General features: G+C 52.5%; 1 protein-coding gene across 9 annotated transcripts; it reads right to left on the bottom strand.

Annotated features, from left to right (window-relative positions):
- Window positions 1-38: 38 nt before the first annotated feature.
- On the bottom strand, window positions 39-20,443 carry PRPF40B (pre-mRNA processing factor 40 homolog B). 9 transcript variants are annotated; one of them, XM_044941725.1, is made up of 27 exons: window positions 20,287-20,437; window positions 14,019-14,099; window positions 13,038-13,181; window positions 12,674-12,739; window positions 11,975-12,002; window positions 11,723-11,748; window positions 11,479-11,589; window positions 11,067-11,187; window positions 10,959-10,983; window positions 10,530-10,730; window positions 10,182-10,311; window positions 10,034-10,098; window positions 9,344-9,508; window positions 9,135-9,243; window positions 8,627-8,777; window positions 7,785-7,918; window positions 7,019-7,133; window positions 6,779-6,870; window positions 2,624-2,740; window positions 2,291-2,428; window positions 1,984-2,079; window positions 1,633-1,731; window positions 1,255-1,432; window positions 1,092-1,142; window positions 946-1,007; window positions 682-825; window positions 39-591 (listed from the first exon to the last, which is right to left on the bottom strand). In XM_044941725.1, the coding sequence occupies exons 1-27, from the start codon at window positions 20,287-20,289 to the stop codon at window positions 499-501; spliced, it is 2,745 nt and encodes a 914-aa protein (XP_044797660.1). In that variant the 5' UTR covers window positions 20,290-20,437; the 3' UTR covers window positions 39-498. The 9 variants fall into 9 exon arrangements, with proteins under 9 accessions (XP_044797660.1, XP_044797658.1, XP_044797661.1 ...); XM_044941723.1 differs by lacking the exon at window positions 20,287-20,437 and adding an exon at window positions 19,227-20,038; XM_044941726.1 differs by lacking the exon at window positions 20,287-20,437 and adding an exon at window positions 19,227-20,038 and having other exon boundaries at window positions 11,115-11,187.
- Window positions 20,444-21,223: the final 780 nt, after the last annotated feature.

The following is a 21,223-nucleotide window of genomic DNA, read 5'->3' as shown; positions in this document are numbered from 1 at the left end:
AGTACCAAGCCCAAGGACAAGACAAAACAGCCACTGGCCACATTATAAATATTGTCATTTAAAAAACAAAACCAAAACAAAACACACATACGCTGGGCCCCAGGGGTGGTGGAGCCCCAGGGCCTGGGCAGGCGGGAGCAGGCCCTGATGCTAGCGGCTAAGGACCCGCCCCTGCCGCCCAGGCTGTGTCCACCAGCCTGCCACTTGTTCTGGGGGCCCCTTCTCACATTTTATCTACTGGCACCACCCACCCACATGGCATTCACCACCAATCGCTGGTCTGAGACTGAGGGCAAGGACTGCACTAGTTGTCCGGGAAGTTGAGGGGACCCTTGAACACCGCAAGCACCTTGGGAGATGCCAGAAATGGTGGGTTGGGGTTGGGGATACTTGAGAAAAAGTGGACACAGACCCAACTAAGGAAGAAGTCTGAGGCAGACAGCGAGGGTGAACTCAGCCACAGCCTCACGCAGACCCGAGGCATGGTGGCGTGTCAGGTCACTGGTGGTCGTCCAGCTGCTGCAAGAGCGTCCGCCGCCGTCTTTCCAGCTCACCCTCACTCAGCTCGCTTTCCGACGTGTCCCAGCCCGTCTGGTGGAGCAAAGGCACAGCTCACCCACGGCTTCCCCGAGGGCCTGGGTAGAGCGCTGACCGGGCGGGGGCCGGGTGCCTGCTTCTCACCTTCTCCTTCTTGATTCCAAAGGCTGGGGAGCGGTTAGGGAGCTCTGCCCGCCGGAGGTCCCTGTCCTTGTCCTGTTCTGGTTCTTTCTCATCACTCTCCTTGGCAGCTTTCTCCTCAGGGTCTGTCTCGCTCTCAGGACTATTCTGTAAGAGCCCAGAGCCCACCTCCTCAGTTCTGTGGAGGACGGCCCGGGAGGCGGGTGAAGACATGAAGATATCTCATAAAATAGCAGAGACTTGGACGCAAGTTCCTTCTCTACGCACCGACTTGTGTCTTCTCTTCTTAGTTTTCTTTTTTGGTTTCTTGGCTTTCCGAAGACCATGATCTGGAGATGGAAAAATTCCCACTAAGTCCCACGGGAAAAGGGAGGCCTCATCCTTTTTTCTGCTCATTCTTCACAGGCAGGGACCTTTCTGAGGAAGTCTCAGTCCAGTCCTCCTTCCTTCTCTCCGCTTCCCGCCTGGGCAGGGACGGGAAGTTCTTACTCTCTGACAGGTGCAGCCCTCCCCACCACCTCCACCCTCAGGGGTGGGGCTCCCCTAAGGCCTCCCCTCCAGCTCCCAACTACTTACCTGATCCAAGGAGAAGGCGAGAGGAGGGGGAACCCCGTCCTCCAAGGGCAGCACCCCCACTTTCAACAGAATCAAGTGAGGAAGAGGGCTCAGAGCCTGACTCCGAGGGGTTCCGTCGCCTCCGCTTGGGGGGCCGGAGAGAGGGTGGGGGCAGCTCCTCATCTCCTGACTCAGAGCCCTGGGTAGATGAGCAGATAAAAGTCAGCACAGAGGGGCGCTGGGCTCCAGAAGCCCTCAAGTCTGGGAACTGGGGACAGGAAAATCCAAGACCAAAGGAATCTCCCAGTCTCCCTCCAGGGGAGGTGATATATGGGGAAAGCAAGAGAAGTGGTTCTTATTTCCCCCAGGTAGTCCAGCCTCACCCCACATCCTTCCTACCCGCCAACTCACTGAAGGCGAGTGGGAACGCTTGCGATGGTGCTTCTTGCCCTTTCTGCCGTGTTTCCGGCCTTTGCTGTGGAGGTGCTGGCATTCCGTCTGGTGGAGGCAGAAGGGAGGGTGAGGAAGGCGGCAAGGTTAGCCCCAGGAAGGACCCTGTGTCCCAGAGGTTTTGCTGCCTCCTCTGAGGCTAGGGCCTTGGGTGTATCCAGGGCACCGTGAGACCTCCCCTTCCTTAGTTGTCAAGGAAAGGACAGCCTGGGGCTGAGAGGTTACTGAGGCTACTGTTAAGCTAGCTTCATGTGTTCACCAGCCTGGGGCAGATATAGAGGACCAGAAGCTCTGCCTCACCTCCAGTACCTGCAGGAACTCCCGAAAGAGCCGGATCCGCTCCGACTCCAGGGTGATCTGCTCAAAGGCTGAGTCGCACACAAAGCGCTCACGGACCTTGAACAGGAGAGCACTGCTGATCAGACCAGCCCCAGCACAACGTGGAGGCCGCCGTGAGCACAGGGCAGGGCTGGGGCAGAGGAAGGAAGGAAGGGCGCCGAAGCTGGCCCCGAGCTGTGCTACGACTGGGGTGGGCCCCCAGTGGTGGAGAAGCACTGCTGCCCTCAGGACTGAGGGGTGGTGTTTGATGCCAGGCTGCAGTCCTGACCTCTTCCCAGGCCGTGCCCAGCTCCAGAGCAGGCACAGCCTGCCTCAGCATGCTTCGGAAGGCAGCTTCCCTGCGCCGCAGCCGCCGGGCCTCCTCCTTCTCCCGCTCTCTCTCGCGCGCCTCTGCTTTCTCCAGCAGCTGAGGGCGACAGGGCACAGGGCAGGGTCACTCAAGAGAGGGTGTGTGGGAAGCTGGGGTTTGAGCTCCTACTATCACTCCTGGACTGGGGGCAGAGTCACGCTGGGGCGGTGCGTGAGAAGGAACGGAACCAGAGCAAGGGACGAGCTCGAGAACGGAGCCCTGGCTACAGCCCCACCCCGCGCGGCCCCTCACACTATTGAAAGTCAGCTTGATGTTGCCTGCATCCAGCGCAGCAGCCCTCTTGTCAAAGCTTATGACGTGGGCGAAGTCCTCGAAGGCTGTGTTCACCTCCACGCAGAAGCCCCGGTCCTGTGGGCACAGCAGCGCATGAAGCAGGGGGGCACCACAGGCCTGAACCTGAAGTTGGCTGCCTCCAGGGCAGTCACGGGTCAGACTACAGATGCTCAAGTAGCCCCCTCCCCCGGAAGGGATCCACAGGACGGGGATGCACTTCGGAGACCAAGTCATTCAAGTCCTCCCCATCTGATAATTAAACCTCCCATACCAGCCCTTGGCTTAGCTGTCACGGGACTGGCAGGGCTGGATCACGGGTAGGTGTTCAAGGTACATGTTCTCCGTCTGATAGATGCCTGTGTTTCTGACAACTGATTCTTTGTCCCTTTGGCTTAAGCTTGAGCCATTGCTGGGTCATAAGTTCCCTGTATTCTTTCTTAGTCAACATCTACAGCTGTATTTATTGAGTGCTTACTATGTACCAGGTACCATGCTGAGTGCCTCACACACATTATCTCATTTAATCCTCACATATCTGAACTAAAGCACAGGTCCTAATTTTATGTGGAAGAAGAAACCAAGGTTGAGAGAAACTAGAGTAACTGCCCAAGGTCTTCAAGGCTAACATATGGCTGGACAAGAATTCTACCCCAGGTCTTTCTAACGATGAAGTCCCTACTTTTAAGCACTACACCCACAATCATGAAAAATAAAGGCCATCAGCTGTACAACTCCCCAACATTATTAAGGACACGTCACACTATAAAGCACCATGGACTAGGCGCTGTGCTTCTCACCTAAGCCTCACAACACGCCAGTGAGCAGGCTGTAGGAGAGTTGTCTCACTTGGCCCAACACGACTCAGTGGAAAGTGGAGCCACTGGAGCGTAGGGTCTGAGGCAGAGGCCCAGGTTCCCATCTACTACCTCTGCTCATCCGGAACCTGCTCTGGCCCCCTGCTGACAGCAGAGGCATACTCTTCCTGCTGCTTCCAAGAGGGCTTCCTCAGCCCATGCTCTCCAGCTCTTCTCCTCAGACATACAATCTCTCTCGCTTAGGGAACTGCAGACTTCGATCTCGCCTCTTCACTGGCTCCTTCCGTCAAGTATGCACCTCACTTAACCTGAAATACCCTTTCCACCCTGCTCTCACTTTCCTCAAGCTAATAACCTCTGCTTCTGTCCCTCTGTTTCACAATCTTTAAATGTAGCACAAAGGAAAACATTTATTAAGCCTACTAATGAGCAAGATGCTACAAATGTTATCATTTAACTTCATGACCTTGCATTTATATTATCCTCATTTTACAGATGAGGAAACTGAGGCTCAGAGACACTATATAACTTGCAGAGGTCTCAACCAATAAACAGCCAGGAGTTATATAACTAAAGCCTGTGCTGCACTTATTCTACCCTCTTCATGGACACTGCTCCCCTAGAGGTTGCTCATGTCCTAAGAACTCCAGGGACCCCTTCTGAGTCCTCACTCTTCTAGCCTCTGTTCACTTCTGCAGTCCTTCCTTCTCCGGGGTCCCCGCCTGTCTCTGACCCCTTTTACCACCTCTCTTGTCTTATGTGCCTGCTCCACACTGTTCCTAGCAATCCCACCCCTCACCTCTCTCCTGACTTTCAGACCCATTCTAGACTGGATATTTCACAGACACTTCAAGTTCAGCAGATCCCAAGATAATTCATTTTCTGGGAGCCCCCACCCCACACTCCACTCCCCACTCCCATGGATGGGCCCAGATCTTCTGACTTTCAGCTTCTCCGAGTTCAGGACTCTGCATTACCCCATGGGATGTGGAGTGCCATCACAGCCCACAGTCTGCCTGGCGGGTAGATGGCCTCAGGGCCCTGGGTTCACCTCCCTTCTAGAGGCAGGAGCCCAAAAGGGGCAACAGGAAGGGGAACTGACCAAAGACTGTCCTCAGGAGGTGTGGAGAGACAGGCCTCAGCAAGGATAGGGCTCCTACAGGCCTGTCAGCAGTACCAGCCACTTAGGGGTTAAAAGTTAAGTGTCCAATAAAATTTAACTCTTCCCAGATAAGATATTTCTACCCTATGTGATTATCATATTTAAAATATGGTATTTGCTCTATTCCTCCCTGCCTCTGGTTGCTTTATGAGAACAATTTCCCAAATGGAATTCCTGTTTTCTCCAGCCCTGTTCTTCCTGCTTAATCCTTACCATCAATCCACCCCTGCTATCTCCGTCTCACTCCTTCCTTCCCTCAATTTCACACACACACACAAATGTGTCAGTTCTACTTCTGCGTGAGTCTAGCCTACTGGTTGGAAACACTTTTTTTAAATCAGCAGATGCTTTTTTTTTTTTAATAAAAATCTTAAGTAGAACCCTCATTCCATAAGAGAAACAAGCAGTTACACTTGAAAATAAAGGAAGGAGCAAAAAGTCCCTCCACCCCGTCCCCTCCGGCTTGTCCCAAGGCCCCCGTGAGCCGACCTTGGGAGTTTCAGAAGCAACTGGAGCACCTCAGCTGTGCTCACCGGCCATCCCCACCTAGACCACACAGCAGCTCCTGCCTGGTCTCTCTGCTCACCCCCCACACTTCAAACCCTGCCTCGAGAGTCCACGGCTGCCCAGACTTTTCTCCCAAGGGCCCCAACAGCAAGGGAGCAGTCTAGGGGTGAGTCAGAAGAGGATGACTCAAGCTCAGAACTGATCTGAATCACTTGCCACTATCACTTTCTGCGTCCTGAGGCCTCAAGTCCTGTCTCCCTACCACTCCATCCCTGCGCATACAAGTACTCTGGCTGCGGGCAGGGCTCTACACCACCACTGGGGCTTTTCCAAGACATCATTCCCCACCTCCCCGTTACTTACAAGATAAAAATCCAATTTCCTTATTTTAGCATTCAAAGAATTTTATATGCAGGGCTCTCCTTCCCAACTGGGGTACAGAGAAATAGAGGAAGCCACAGGACAATACAATATATGTTACCTAATGGTAAGTAATTTTAAAATATTAACAGATAAGTGTTACGGTATTAACGTACAGCACCTGCATGCATTTTAAGGCAAGACATGGGATTTAAAAGAAATGTGTGTGCAGTGAGACATTCCTAGCTTTATTCTGAGACCTTCTTCATCTCGGGTACCAAGTTATTCCTGCTGATAATCAGGTGAAGTTTGGGGGAATATTCCCCACTTTTCAGATGAGGAAACATGCTCAGAAAAATTAAGTAATCTGCTCAAGGTCATAAAACTTGTAAGTGGTTAAGATGGACTTTCAACCCCACAGTCGGCCTTCACAGTCTTGTTCCTAACCACGGTGCACACTGCTCCCCGAAACTCATGAGAAGGGTCTTTATTTCCACAAAGAAATATGCTTCTCTTTGTTATCTTTTCCTGAAACACAGGGCTCTCTCAGTCCATCACTCACTTTTTCCTCTTTGATAGACATGAATGTTGAGGAACTCTCCAGCATGGAGATGGTAAATTGTAGGTGACTTTGCTCTCGTGTTACAGATGTGACAGGGAGGAGTGAGGACAGATAAGGAGGATATGCCCCTTCTAAAAAGCCTTAGTATCTCAGCTTTAGCCCACTGAATGCTTCTCAAAGCCAACCTTAGCGCTGCTAGATAATGCAAATTTCCAAGAGATGCTGAAGATCCAGATTTTAATTGTAATCTATTGATTTTAAAATGTTAGCAACGAATTCCAGGTTTTTCTAAAACACTGTACAGGCAGAAGGAGAATACTTGTGGGGAACTAGTTTATGACTAGTTGTGCTTCCTGCTCCTCTTTGCTCCTGCGGCACCCTACGCCCCCGGCCTCCATCCTCCCCCACCTCCTCATTCTTAGAGGTGCAGTTCAAATGGCAATTCTTCTGATTCTCATCTCTGTAATAATAACCCTTGCCCCTCTGTAATGTCTATCTACTTTCCATGTCTCTCTTCCTATTAGACCCTGAGCTCCTTCTAGGCAGAAACTGTATCTTGTTCATTTCTGTATAAAGAAAGGATCACAATAGCTATCTCCTGAACTGAGCTGCAATGCTTCCACAAAACAGGATTTATCAGGGAGCCCTGTCTTGGGAGCAGCCCTGCACCCAGCCTGCATCCATCCACAGCCCCAGGCCTCCCTCACCTTAAGGATGTCCTTTATGATCTTCTTCTCATCATGGAATCGTGCCTTCAACTCCTCCACATAGAACTTGAACAAGTCCAGAGGGGTGGAGCCTGCGGGGGAGGGAGGGAGGGGGGCCTGGCGGGCGGCAGCTTCCCAAGGCCTGAGGGTGGGGTTGAGGACAGGACCAGGGAGTGGGAGTGCAGAGAGACTGGCAGGGCAGGAAGCCAGGCCAGAGAAGGGAGAGCCCGGCTGCCTTACCCGGCTGGCCCAGCATGTTGGCAAAGCGGATATCAGTGCTGACCGCTGGGTACAGCTCCATCCAGGTGGACATGGAGTGCAGCTGCCCTGTCTCGTGCAGCTCATCCAGGAAGGTCTAAGCAGGGAAGAGGACAGTTACAGGGAGGGTGAGAGAGGGAAGGAGGCAAAGTTAAAGCCTGGGTGGGGAGAGGAGAGACGGCAGGGAGAGGCAGGAACAACCAGACTGAGGAAATGCCGGCAAGGGAGGCAGAGATGAAGAGTTACAGATGGGGAGGCAGAGAGCAATGTGAACAGAGACTGTAGAACAGAAAGGGACAGACTCCACATGAGAATAAGCCGGACTGGGAGGCAAAGAAACAGCGCCTGCAGCATTACCTTCCCATGACTCCCACACTTCCCCATGTGTTACAGCCAACTAACCCCCTCCACCGCCACCACCAGTGCCACCTCCAAGACGGGGGATGAACTAGCTATGCCTGTCTGGCTCCCCAGTGAAGGGAAATAAACCTGGCCAAGCTGCTGAGCCTTGCTTTTAGGGCGCCATCTGCTGGCAGTTTCCAGGTGGCACGCACACCTAGTCTAGAGGAGCTGGCCCAGAGTTGAGGGGACACAGCAGGAGCAAAACTGCAGGCACAGACAGTCCTCATGGAGCGAGGACAGGCTGGGCACAGGGAGAACAGTGGGCCTGGCCAAGAGGAGGCAGCGTGTGGGTGAAGAGACTGTCCGGGGCAGAGCTGAGTTCCGATCCAGAGGGCGGCAAAGATACCTGGAAGGCCTCCCGGTTCTTGCGCTGCTGGCGCCGCTCCCGAAGTCGGGCTCGCTCTCGCTCCTCCTCCTCCTCCCTCTCCAAAGCTCGGATGTGCTCCTCAAAGCAGATCAGCGCATCTTCCTTGTCCATGTCTAACCGCAGAGAGGAGGCTCAGCAGGCACCGCACCAGGTGAACACCCTCTCAGTCCCAGCCCCTCCAGAGTTTCCAAGATGCTACTCCTGCAGCTGTTGGGGACATCTAGGGTGGTGGGGAGAGGGGAGCAGGGGCTCCTGGGAGAGGCTATTGGAATGATGGTTCATGAAAAGGGTTCAGTGATTATATGAAGTATTAAATAGAAGCATTCAGCTCTTGTGAATTTGGTTACTAGAAGTCATTATATAAAATCAGTTATCTCAGAATCTAAGGTTTTACTTTTTATTGGACTGGGAATCAACCAGGCTTTGATATAACTTCAGAAGGTGAATATCAGAAGATACTGCAAATGATGACAGGCCAACAGCAGCTGATTGCCACATGTGTGATCATTTACAGCCCACCATACCAAGATGATTTAAAACCATATTCACATGAGCTATAAAAGTCATCTTCAAATATTATTCCTATCCCAGTGCTCTTCCCCCAAGAACACATAATATCTGCGTTAACTATAGACCCTAGAGGGAGAGGTGTCCTGAAGCATCCATCCTGTGATCTCAAGTCCAGAGAGGTTCTGGACTAAATGCGAGGGACTCCTAGATGTCCAAGGGGATAGGAGGTGCAGGGGGAGTGGTGTGAGGCAGGTGCTGGGGGTCAGGAAGGAAAAAGGAAGGGAGAGAAGGGAGTGGAGACCCAGGCTTACTCTGCAGCTGATGGTCCTGAGCAAAGCTGGGGTTATCCATGAGGTACTGCTGGGCCTGGGACCATGTGGTTTGGAAGTTGACACTACTCATCCCATCTAGGATGCTCTTCAGGGCCTGGATGTTGCGGCGCCGCAGCTGCTTGGCCTGTTCCTAGGGAGCCATGGGGTTAGGGTGAGGCAGGGCAGGGCAGAGCTACACAAGTGGGCCTGGGCAAAGAACCTAGGTAAAGGCAGGTGGTTTGGGAACTTTGGGATGGCCAGACTCAAGGCCTTTCTGACTCCAGAAAGGGGAAGGAGCACAGGTTACAGACCACACCCTCAGAGACCTTCCTGTCCTCCCAGACCAAGTTGTAGGCCCAAAGCATGAACTGGGGATGTGCCATACCAGCTTCTAAGTAAGAAGCTGGGACCCTGGGGCAGCAAGTGAATGGGTGGGTCCACAAGGAAGCCAAGACATGGAAGGCCTTAATGAGACTGGGGCTGATGGATCCAGCCCAGTAGCTGTTACCTTCTCCTTCTTGGCCAGGAAGAAGAGGACATCATCATAAACCTCTTTTCGATCCCTCTCAGGGACCACAGCCCAGACCTCCAGCTCCCCAAAGGTCTGTTCTGCCCGCCTGTGGAGCATATGGGCTGTGAGAAGGCAGGCAGAGAACAGAGCCTGGGCCCATGGGGGTCTCAGGGTTCCCAGGCCCAAACCCAGCCTGGCCCCCTGACCGGTAGCGGGTAGTGGAGGTCATGCGTTCATGCTGCTCCAGGAAATGCTGCAAGGTCTGCTTGGCCTCCTTGGCTCTTAGCCGGGCCTCTTCCTTCTCCTCCTTCTCCCGCTGCGCTTTGTAGGCATTGAATGCCTGCTTTTTCTCACTCAGTTTGGGCAAGGCACTAGGGTGGACAGGGTGGGAGTTTGGTGGGGACAGACGAGTTAGCCTGAACCAGAATGCACAGCCCACAAAGCAGGGTCATGGCACACTGGGGATGGGTCTCACAGAACTGACTGAATGTCCACGCATGGGCACAGCGGGCTGCAGGGGCCCCAAGGGCACAGGGAAGCAAGATAGGTTGGTCTCTGGCATGTGGGGAAGGGTGACAAACAGTGAGGGAACAAGACAGGGCTCTTAAGACACTATTAATACTGAGTGAGCCCTTTTGCTATGGGTTCTCAAGTTGCAGTCAGGCCTCTGCCCTATCCAACCCCTTTCCCCAATTAATTCAATTCCAATCAATTCAATTCAACAAGCATTTATTGAATGATCCCCTTCCCCTTCTCCTGGAGGCTCTTCAGCTTCTCTTCCCCAGCACGCTCACCCATCTATCACTCTCCTCACTCTGACCCCATCAGGGTTTCTTAGGAAATCCGTGGATCAGCCACCCTCATGAACAATGTCTGGAGGGCCTGCCCAGGCCTACCTGTAACGGGGGTCAGTGACCACCATCTTCATGGCCTGTTCCCACGAAGCATTGGAGGGGACAGCCTGGAATGGAGCAGGCGGGGGTCATGGGCCCTGCCCACCTTCAGCCCCCTCCAGGGCTACCCTGGGAGCCCCACCCTCAGCACCTTGTCCCTCAGCAGCTCCTTGAAGGCCTGCTTTGCCTTCTCCCGGTTGCTCCAACTGAGGCCAGACCTCTCCGGCTCCGGTTTTGATTCTTCTTCCTCTTGCTGTGGTGGCTGATGCTGTCCAGCAGAACTGGGATACAAAGGGAACTCAGCCAGAGTCCCCAAGTCCCTATAGTTTTCAGTGCCCTGTGTGATCAGGACACTCCCTTGTTCCCCAGGGAAGCCCTTTTCTGCTCATTAGAAGCCATGCCCAGATCTTCACCCCTTTACCGAGAAACCTGGCAGAGGTCAAGGGTTGAACCCAGGTGGGAGCCTGAGGTCTAGAATGCCATGGGAGGCAGCCCTCACCTGCTGGGGCCCTCCTCTGGCTGCTGCAGGAGCCCCTGTTCCAGGGGCTGGGCAGCCTCTGACACGGCGCAATCTTCACTCCCACCTGGCTCAGGTTCTAGGAGGCCTGTGGGCAGAAGGGTGGGGCCGGGCGGCACAGGTGGGGGATCGGGCTGAGGCTGAGGAGGCTGTGGCTGTAGTGTCTGTGGCTGCTGCTGTTTCCTGCAGGTGGGTCAGAAGGGCAGTGTCCAGTAGTGCAAAGACAGAGGTGGTCAGGGGCTGACTGGTCTCCATCCTGTGAAGGACTAGAGCCAGAGCAGACCACTCCACAAGGAGATGAGAGCCGGCTCTTCCTCACACAGAGCACGGATCATGGAGAGAGGCCATTCCCACCCCTCAGGAGGCCCCACGTATGGGTGGACGGGCAGGCAAGACAAGCAAGTCACTTACCCTGCAGCCTCTTGTTTGACTAGAGCTGCAACAGGAAAGGATAACATGGTTAGAGAGTAGCACAGAGTCACGCCCCTGAGCCCCTGCTTGGGCCCACCCCCTCCTCACCCTCCAGGTCATCCAGGTCCTTGGGCCGGGTCCAGCGGGACTCCTTACTCTGATTGTTGTAGTAGTAAGGTTTGCCTGTGTCCGACTTGTACTCTTTCCAGGGACACTGGGACAGCAGGAGCTGTAAGAGGATGGGCCAGGGAACATCAGTGGGTTGGGCATACCCGCCAGCCACAGTTGGGGGAGCTAAGTGAGGGGACCCAGTGAGGGGGTACACAGAAGTGTTTAGCTACCACCTGGCCTGGCTCAAGATGAGGGAAGGTGGACTTCTTGAGATCCTAGGAAGGTTGGGGAATAGTCAGGGATCTTAGGATTAGAGGAACCATGAGTATGGTTAGAGACTCAAGGAAGGCCAAGGACTTGGAAGGGTCAGGGCAGCTGAAAAAAAGAGCCAGAAAGCCCCATTCAGGACCTCTGCCTTGGACTTGAGCACGCTGGGCTTCTCCCACACGGACTGCTTGTCGTCAGCGTTGTAGTAGTAGACGCGCCCGTCAGGGGCCACATGCTCGCTCCACAGGGCCCTCTAGGGAGGGGAGGGTGCACAGAACGGTGGTCACGGCTCCTTTCCCAAAGCTTCTCCTCCTCATCCCCAAAATTTAACCATTAGCACCTCTTTCAGCCTCCTACCCAGAGACCCCTGAGTGGAAAGAACTTACCGGAGGGCCTGTCCCAGCCACAGCAGCTAGAAAAGAAGCCAAAGGAAACCTATTAAGTCCTTGTTCCAACCCTTATCTGATCCCCATCTTTTCCTCCCTTACACTCCATCCCCAGTAAATCTCCCCTGGTCCCATCACATCCCAGGATCCCTGGCACCCCAACAGGCATGATCCAGGGTGGGCCCTAGTCCATGGTCCCTCTCCCCGCCCAACCTCCGAGCCTGGGGGGAGCAGACCCCCCAGAAGACTCACAGCTGGCGGTGTCCGCACCCGGAGCCGTCTGCCGAAGAAAGAGGAGGGGGAAGGGTTGGGGCCAAGCCCAGTGGCCCCCAAGACCCAGGCCATGGGGGATGAAGAAGCAGGCCAGGCCAGGATCCATGTGTCCTGCTCCCAGGGATCTCTGCTCCCTAACAAGCTTCCCCCACCCTCCGGGACCATGGCTCTAGGACCCCAGGAAGAAACTGCACGGCAGCTCCTTTTTTCAAGACAGAGTATTCTGTTGAGTGAGACTCCATGGCCCACCTCTTCCACAGAAAGTACCAACTGCCACATCCTACCCAACTCTACTACGCTGAACGGCAGCACAAGAAGGTATAGTGAGATCTCCAGGTACTGCCGCTTCCTCCAGAGACAAAGAAGATGCGAAGAGGAAATTGTATTCACGTGTCCACAGTGCTAACTCTGTGAGAGTGATCAGTGTCTGGAGTGAAGGTGTTCCTTAAGGGAACTGGGCATAGCAGGGGGATAATGAGAGGATGTATGTGCCTTTTGGGACGAGTGAGAAGCTAGAAGAGCTGAGTTCGTGGCTGGAAGGACTCAGTGTGGGGAGCACAGAGGGGCCAAGGGTGGATGTGATGAGAAGAGGGAGAGAACAGAGGCCGCGTCCCTGTACGCCAAGTCAGACCCGCTGGGCTGCAGCGCAGAGCCCACTTCCTGCCCCCCAGTGCTTACCGCTGCGGTGACAGGCACTGCTGGCATCAGCATTCCTGGCATCATGGGAGGTACCATTCCTGGTATCTATGGATACAAAGGAGACAAAAACCAGCTACTGAGGTGAAGGCAAGCACAGGCTGCACAGAGTCCTGAGAGATGCTGTCGGGGCCATGACCCTCACAAGGGCACGCACTGGGCTCTGGGTGCTCAGCTGAGCCTCAGAGTGGCCTCTAGCCACTCAGCAGGCAAATTCATATGGGCCTGGCCCCACCTTCCCTCCCTTCCTCCCCAGACTCTCAAGTTCAGTTCAGATATCCACCTTCATCTCTACCTGCAACTGAGATGACAGGGTTTTCTGAGGCCCTGGAGCAGGGGAGATTACCTGTGTGAGTGGTGGTGGTGCCCCCATTGGTGGGAGCATTGGGGGCATGATGCCAGGTGGCATGGGGGGGATGGCTGGTGGTCTCTGACTCATGGGAGGGAGCCCCATTGGAGGAAAAGGTGGGGGGATTCCTGGAGGAGGCATCTGCAAACGAGGAAAGGAAGAGAGCCTGAGCAGAGGAGACACTGCTCTGCCCCTGTCAGGAAACAGCCACTCATCTCCCACCCAACCCTCCACACTGGCTCTGAGACAGTCCAAAGTTTCAGTCTGAGAGGCATCAAACTGCCTCCCTCCTCACCACTGAGACTGACAACAGGGGTCCTCTGGGTCTAAGAGGCAAGCAAACGGCTTCTTGAGAGGCAGGGGAGAGGGAAAAGAGAAATGGAACTGCCACCAGACTGCGACTGGAAGGCTCCACCACTTAAGCGACTCTCTCCAGAGAGGCCTTTCAGATGCAGGGCCAGAGGCAGGTGTCCAGTCCCCAATCTCCCAGTCCTCTGCCTCCTATCCCTTTTTTCCCAACTGATGACCATCGGTTGCTATTCCAGCCTGACTTCATGGCGTATTTAAAAAATATAGACAAGGGGAGTTTCCTGGTAGTCCAGTGGTTAGGACTCCAAGCTTTCACTGCAAGGGTGTGGGTTCAATCCCTGGTTGGGGAACTGAGATCCCACGAGCCATGTTGGGGGAGGAACAAAAAAGAATACAGACAAGGAGCAGTGAAAGAGAAAGAGAGCCCCACCCTGCCCTCACACTTAAGAGGGTCTTTTCCCATTCACTTCTTCCCCCAGCCCCCGTGTGTCCCAAGGACAAAAAGACAAAGGGAGAACTGTCAACATTATGGACCCAAGCAAAACCATCCCTCATCCAAGGGCAACAGGAAGTGGGCATTACACAAAAACTGTGCTGGCGATGCTGGGGGCTAGGAAGTTGGGGATGCAGGCTGGAAAAGCCAAGCCCAGGGAAAGACATAAAACTTACGAAGGGTGGTGGCATCATGGGGGGCCCCGGTGGGAAGGGGGCAGGCGCTGCTGGGGGCCGGGGACCAGAATCGGGAACCGACTGTTGAGGGAGAGAAAAGTCATAGAACCCCGGATGGGCAAAGAGATGGGCTTTTGTAGAAGAGAAGCAGAGGGGTGAGGATGAAAAAGGAGCACAAAGTTCAAAGGAAGAGTCTCAAAGCCCAGTTTCCTGCCCATCCCCACTCTGAGCCCTCGATAGATCTGTTCTTTCTTTTGCCAGTTCAGAGTCAGCTGACTGAGGCCCATCAAAGTCATCTGTAGTTTGGAAGTTTCCATTTTGCCCAAGCCAAGAAAAGATGGAGGAGGTTCTACTACAGGCACAGATCAACTCTTTCCAAGGCTTTTCACCCACCCTCCCGCCTGTGGGCAAGGCTGCGCTTCCCTCAAATCAGTCAGAGGTCTCTCATTCCCATTCAGGAAGGAAGTGGCCTCTTTTCCTGTTCGCCTTCCTGAATTCAACAAGTACAGAGACTCAACCCAAAGCCCTCTAAACACAATCATTAGTCCTTCCTAAGTACTACCACCAGCCTCCTCCCCTAACTGGCCTCATCTTTAGTCACTCACTGTCCTTGACAGCTCCATTCCCATCCCCTCGTCTTTAGCTCTGCATCCCAGCCTCCATCAAGACAGCAGCCTGTGCCTTTCCTAGGTTCATCCCAGTGGAGGAGGCTTGGAACAGCCTAGGTCTCCCTATCCCACACCCAATGGCTAGCCACATCTCATCCTTTAGTTCTCAGCTTAAATATCACTTGCTCTAAGAAGCCTTCCTGACTCTATTTAAAGCACGTCCAATTTGTTCTGATCCTCTTTTTAGTTCCCTCATGTATACTACTGTGTAATTATTATGTTAGATTGGATATGTGCTTCCCCTTACACATATTCCATGGGGGCAGAGATCATATCTGAGTTGTTGAAAGCTGAATTCCTGGTACCTGCCACAGCATCTGGCACATAATAGGTACTCAACATATATAAAGTGAATAAATACACAGATGAAGGAACAAATCCTATTTATATAGAATCTTATGGCTCTAAAAATTCATCCTATAGATATAGCCCTACATGTGTGTACGAGATTTTCAGAGCAGCATTATTTATAAAACCAGAAGACTGTAATCAGCCTAAATATCCCTAAGTAAGGAACTATAAAATTTTACACAAACATAAGATGAACTACTATGCAGTCATAAAAAGAATGAAGAGGCCCACTGTCTCGATTATAATCTGGAAGATACATAAACAAGTGGGAAAAAAAGCAAAGTGCAGCGAAGTTTTATCACTTGCATAAAAATCAGAAACAAAAGATGACACAAGAAATGAGAATGAGGACACTGGTAGAAAGAACTCTATCTGCCCTCTGTAACTTTGAATATAGCTAGGTTCACCCATTCAAAAACAGTTTTTAAGTAACCTGGGGCACCGAAATGCAGCTAAAAGGCTCTGTCCTTCCTCCTTGCTTGGAAGGTGCTGGGAGCGTGGTGGTGAGGAGGAGTTCCAGGTAAAGGTGGGGGCTGGCTCACTGCCACCCAATTTCCCAAATTTCCCAATTACCCCTATGTTGGGAAGACCCAGTATTTAACAATGCTTCTACTCTCTACTTCAGCAACACCTGTCCTTCCTTCCCTCTGCTTATCTTGTCCTAAGAGAGGGGGTAAGTCAAACTACTCCAACTTAAATTACCTTTTCTTGGGGTTCAGCTACTCTAAGTCCTGAATTCAGACCTGCTCCACCCCCTGAAACCTCCTTTTGCACGAGAAGTCAGAAACAAATCAACTCAGGATGAAATCCAGCTCTCTGTGCCACACTTTCCCACCCAACCTGCCTCAGGGTCCTAGCCTCCCAGAGGCTACATAATCATCTCTGGGTCCTACCAGGCTCTACGATCACCCATCTCAGAGACTATGCCACCATCCACACAGTTGTCCAAGATAGAAATTTGTGAGCCACTCACCACACCTCCCTCTTTCTTGTGAATACATCAATGAGTCCAGTTAATTTTACCTCCTAAAGATTTCCCGAATCCATCTATTTGTTTCCTCTTCCAACCCTACAACTTAAAAAAAAAAAAATCTGACCTACTTCAGTGGCCTCCTGACTGGTCTCCCCACATCCACTCCAACTGCAGGCTACATTTCTCCTCTGCTTAAAACTCTTTAATGGCTTCCCACTGTCCCAAAACCCACGTCCAGGGCCTGGGAGGCTGCGGCAGGTTTGCTTCCCAGCTGCCTTGTCTTCCTCACCCATGTTGAGTTCCTTCTTGCAGTCTTCCCAACTAAGACACCCACCTCTGCCTGGGGCAATGCTCCCTCCAACTCCACACACCCCGCCTCCATAACCTTTAGATCTGGTCATCATCATTTCTTCAGGAAAGGCTTTCTCCAACCCAGTGGACTAGTCAGAGCCCTCTTTTACACTTTCATACACCATGTACCTTCCCCTTCAGCAATTAGTCACTGGAATTTTAGTTATTTGTACAACTGATACAAATTGTATCAGTTTGTATCTGATTGTATTATTATGTGGCACTAATAAAAAACAAATGCTGCCCAAATTACAATACTCCACTGATTTTGGGCTTCCCTGGTGGCTCAGACAGTAAAGAATCTGCCTGTAATGCGGGAGACACAGGTTTGATCCCTGGGTTGGAAAGAGCACTGGAGAAGGGCATGACAACCCACTCCAGTATTCTTGCCTGGAGAATCCCATGGACAGAGGAGCTTGGTAGGCTACTGTCCACAGGGTCGCAGAGTTGGGCGTGACTGAGCAACTTTCACCACTGATCTTAAGATACATCTTGACTTCAGAAATGTTAAGATGTGAGTCTTAGAATCAATGAAATATGTGATACCTCCAGTTTCCAGCCTAGGCTAGAAATTTTAAGGGCAAGGACTTTGTTTTTGCTCATCCCAGAACCCTGTGCCCATTGTAATTTCACCACCACCACCACCACTGGCTCACAGTACATGCTATTATTTCTTAACTTAATGACTGAATGGTCTTGGCAGGTTCACAAAACAAAGCCATCAGTAAGGTCTAGCAGTTATTTAGGGAACACTGAATGTCAGAGCTGGAGGAGACTCTGGCAACTACCCTAGGCATTTTTTCTCAGATGAAAAAAGGGGGAATAATGGGTCCCAGGGCTGGATTCAATCTGCCCTCCGGGCCTACTCCCTTAAAAACACAATCCTTACAAGAAGGAGCTCTGTTTTTTTCACTCTAGCATATTCTCTGTGACCCACGTGGTTAAACCAGGAAGTCCAACATTTTCTTGCTAGGGGCCAGTGGTGGCTCCCCATTGCCCACCCTACAGAATCTCTCATCAGACATTCAAAGCCTTTAAACAAGACCCATTCCACATTCTTCTGGCTCACCCTGATTCATGGCTTCCCTCCTCCTCTTTGCACAGAAAGTATTAGATTACTCCATGTGTTTCTTTTATTCTGTTTTGTCTCTTATTTTGTTCAAGATGATCCGATATTCACCTCCTTTTGGGCCTTTATGATTATCCTCCACACATACACCCTCCTACCTCAGTCCCCTCGGGATAAATACTGAACTACTTTGCACAGAGTGACACGCTACTCTATGGATGTCTGCTGGGTGTTCCACACGGGACTGCATGTCTTGCTACTCAGGTTGGGGTTTCCCCACGTTTAGGGATTGAGTTTTCTCCTTTTAAGTCTCTTCTGAATGTTAAGTCAGGGCCCTGTATACAAAGTGTTGTGACAAAATGCAGACTCATCCCTAACCTTATTTTTGCATACTGGAACATCCTAAAATAGACAAATGTGTGTGTATGTGCCCAGGTACATCTGTATAAACTCTTTGGGTAAAAGCTGACTGTGATGGAGAGAGAGGCAGTTTGGCAGAGGTCTGTGTGTCTGGGGAAAGTGAACTAGAATCAAATACTAACATGGGAAAACCTAAACAATTTTAAAAAACTAACTCTATATGACCATCTTTAACGGAATGGAGACTCCTGGCCAGGATCCAGACACTAGCCTGTTTTGGACAGTTTCCACAGTGGAGAGAGCAATGGTATGAACATAAATTACTGTGAAACATTCAAAGCCCTCCTTTCCTTGAGTCTCCCCTGTGCAACCTGCATACTTTCTTTCCTAAAACACCCCTGCCCCTATCTCACTTGATGCAGTGCCTATATATCTTCGAGTCTTATTACACTTCTGGGTGAGACTCTGAAGAAGTAATTTGTGTGAGAAAACGATACAGGAAAGGGGGCTGAAAGAGAAACAGATCATGTGTCTTCCCTGGAACAAAAACACATTTGTGGGTGGGGACAGACAATGAAGAGATAATCAATCTCTGATCATCATGTGTTCACCTGGGCCAGCTGAAGGATTCCTCCCCACCCCCATACAATCAATTCTTCTCAGCGTTCACTCGTGGGGGACATCTCAGAACTGAAGATTTAGAAAAAAAGAACAAAAGGAGAAAAGGAGAAGACTGGAGAGACACAGAATGGAAGGAGGGGAAAAAAAACCCAACACCTAATTGCTAATATTTACTGAGTGCTTATTATGAGCCAGATACCATGACCAACAGTCATTTAATCCTTGCAACTATCTTAGAGGTTATCATCCCTATTTTACAGATAAAGAAACTGAGGTTCAGAGAGATCAAGTAACTTGACCACGGTTCCAAAAGATTAAATGGCAGGGGCAAGTCTGGAATCCAAGCAGTCTGACCCCGAATAGGACTAAGCTTTCAACTACTCCACAAAGCAAGGATGATGGTACCACAGGCATTTCTCACATTTAAATTCATTCCTCTGTTTTCTTTTTACCCCAATTCTCAAACAATCCTGAAATCCTCAGCCAACCAGGTGATCCCAAGGCTGGCCTGCTCTGACTCACTTCCTAAAGGGATCTATGCTGGAAAATGAAGGCTGGGGAGGCACACCTTTCCGAAAGAGGGAGCAATCATCAAAAAGAAAGATATTAGGGAGGCTGAGAGACCAGCTGATTCCCCTGTGGTCTACATCCACTAGCTGCCCTTCTTTAGCTGCCCCAAACAGCACCAGCCACTCCCTCCCTGTTTTCGAGGCCATCCTAGTCCCCACTTCCCTGTACCAGCCTTATTATTCTTTCTGCTTCCCCAAAATATTAGAAAATATTTTCCACTGCTTCTAATCCTGCCATCACCTCACCACTCTCCTGATGAACAGAATGTTACTTCTGGTCTTCATCCTTCTTCGGTTCAGTTTCAACCTCTTTGTCTTATTTACAGTCTTCCCATCACTCCAACAGGATTCCAGAGGCGCTGGCTAGCCTGCCCCAGCCTTGCTTTGTGCTTACCCTCCCCTCACGTCCCTGGGGATTTTCTGCGGCCCCAGCTGAAGGCCTAGCCTCCATCTTCATCCTTCTTTCCTTTGCTTCCCCACGTCCTAGAACCCATTCTCCTGAACTCTCTCCTCAAGCACCTCCCCATTTTAAGAGCAGAAAGAGATCTGGGATATCCTTCTTATGCATCTTCCTTTTTTTTTTTTTTAATCGATGGGAAATCTTAGGCCCAAAGAAAGGTAGTGAGTGACTTGCCCAAGGTCACACAGAGTTGTTACAGACTGTCTTGGCGGCAGAGCCAGGGTTGGGACAAAGGGGCTTCTGCTCTCCCCGTTTCTTGGACTACCCAGCACTGGGTGGGGGCCAGAAACGTCTCCTTCCTCAGGAGACAATACCCCCTCCTCACATCAGGAGACTATGCGGGGAAACGAAGAACGGAGTCTCAAGAGGTCTTAGGGGGCATCCACGGCTTCCAAAGGGAGCAAGCAGTGAGTCTGAGGAAGGGGCCTGTCGCACGCCAAACATCCCAGGAGGGGAAACTGTGCCCCCCCACCCCTCGCCTTTCCCCTAGACCCACGGTTCCCACGTCTCTCGCCCTTCTGTTCTTTCCCGACCTTTCTCCACAAACGTACCCTTCACTTCATCCTTTCCCCTTCCTCACCCAGTCCCGCAACTCCAGTTCTCCTCAACACCCCCACCCCCACCCCCCCCCGCCATCCTCCATCATGGCCTCCCCCGCCCCTTCCCCCCCAAATCCCCGCCCCCTCCCCCTTCCTGGGCTCCTCTCCCTAACCCCTCGTTCCCCTCGCTCTGCCCCGGGGTCCCGGGTACCCCTGGCGGCCTCCCTGCCCCCCTGGCCCCGGCCCGGGCCGCCGGGGGCGCTGTGGGACCGCCCCGGGCCCCGCCACCCCCGCGCGGGGACGTTACCATGCCAGAGCCTCGGAGCAGCTGGGCCGGCTCGGCCCACCCGCCAGTAAAAGCCGCTCTGATTGGCTGACCGCAGCCGGGAAGGCGGGGCCAGTGGGGGGTCGCACCCCTTGGTGGCCGGGGCTCCGGTAGCTCCCACCGACCAGCCGGGTCCTCTACCGGCCCGGAGAGCCCGGGTCCGGCCCCGCCCCCGGCGCGGAGAGCCAGGCCCCGCCCCCGCGCCACCGGGTCCGGGATCCGCCCACTAGGGGCGGGGCACGCCTGCTCCGGGCTCTGACTGCACGAGGGCCGACGCAGGCCTGCAGCTCGCGGCCTGAACGTGGAGCTTGGCCCCCTGAGCGCGCACCCGCTACTCCCCTGCTTTCCCGCCCTGCCGGCAGGCCTCCGACCTCCGCCCTCCGCTTCTTGGCCTTCGTGCTGGGCTGCCCAGGCGCACGGAGCGGCTCATGCGCTTGCTCTGAGGACCAGAGGCCGGACCCAAATATTCATTCCGAATATAGGGGTATCTTTGCACTTCGCAAGGCGTTTTTTGTTTAATGCATAGTTATTTTTAGCACTTTAATTCACTCATTCAACAGCTATTTATTTTGAACACCTGTTAATGTGCCGGGAAGTGTGCAGACACTGGGCAAATAGCAGTGGAAAAAATAAAAGTGAACAGATCTCCGGAAATCCCTGCCCTCATGCGTTGTACACGTGTTTCTCACGTGACTCCAGTGTTGCTTCATTTGAGACTGGCTCCCACCAAGTGGTGAAATAGTAAGGTGAGGAGCCCAATTCATTGTAGGAATAAAGATGTGAGATAGATATTATGTTGCACAGATAAAGGGACTATGCTGCTGCTGCTGCTAAGTCGCTTCAGTCGCGTCCGACTCTGTGCGACCCCATAGATGGCTGCCCACCAGGCTTCCCCGTCCCTGGGATTCTTCAGGCAAGA

Source organism: Bubalus bubalis, chromosome 4, assembly GCF_019923935.1.
Source record: "Bubalus bubalis isolate 160015118507 breed Murrah chromosome 4, NDDB_SH_1, whole genome shotgun sequence".
In the NCBI taxonomy this organism is placed as follows: Eukaryota; Metazoa; Chordata; class Mammalia; order Artiodactyla; family Bovidae; genus Bubalus; species Bubalus bubalis.
Note: the sequence above shows the minus strand (reverse complement) of the source record. Positions and strands in the feature narration are given on the sequence as shown.

Coding starts and splice junctions, on each gene's coding strand:
- PRPF40B (XM_044941723.1), bottom strand. CDS start 19,265: ATGAAGACCAGAAGTAACATTCTGTTCATCAGGAGAGTG. Junction 7,134..7,784: donor AGAACCGGGAGGCCTTCCAG/GTATCTTTGCCG, acceptor TTCCCTGCTTAG/ACCTTCCTGGATGAGCTGCA. Junction 592..681: donor TTGGAATCAAGAAGGAGAAG/GTGAGAAGCAGG, acceptor TTGCTCCACCAG/ACGGGCTGGGACACGTCGGA.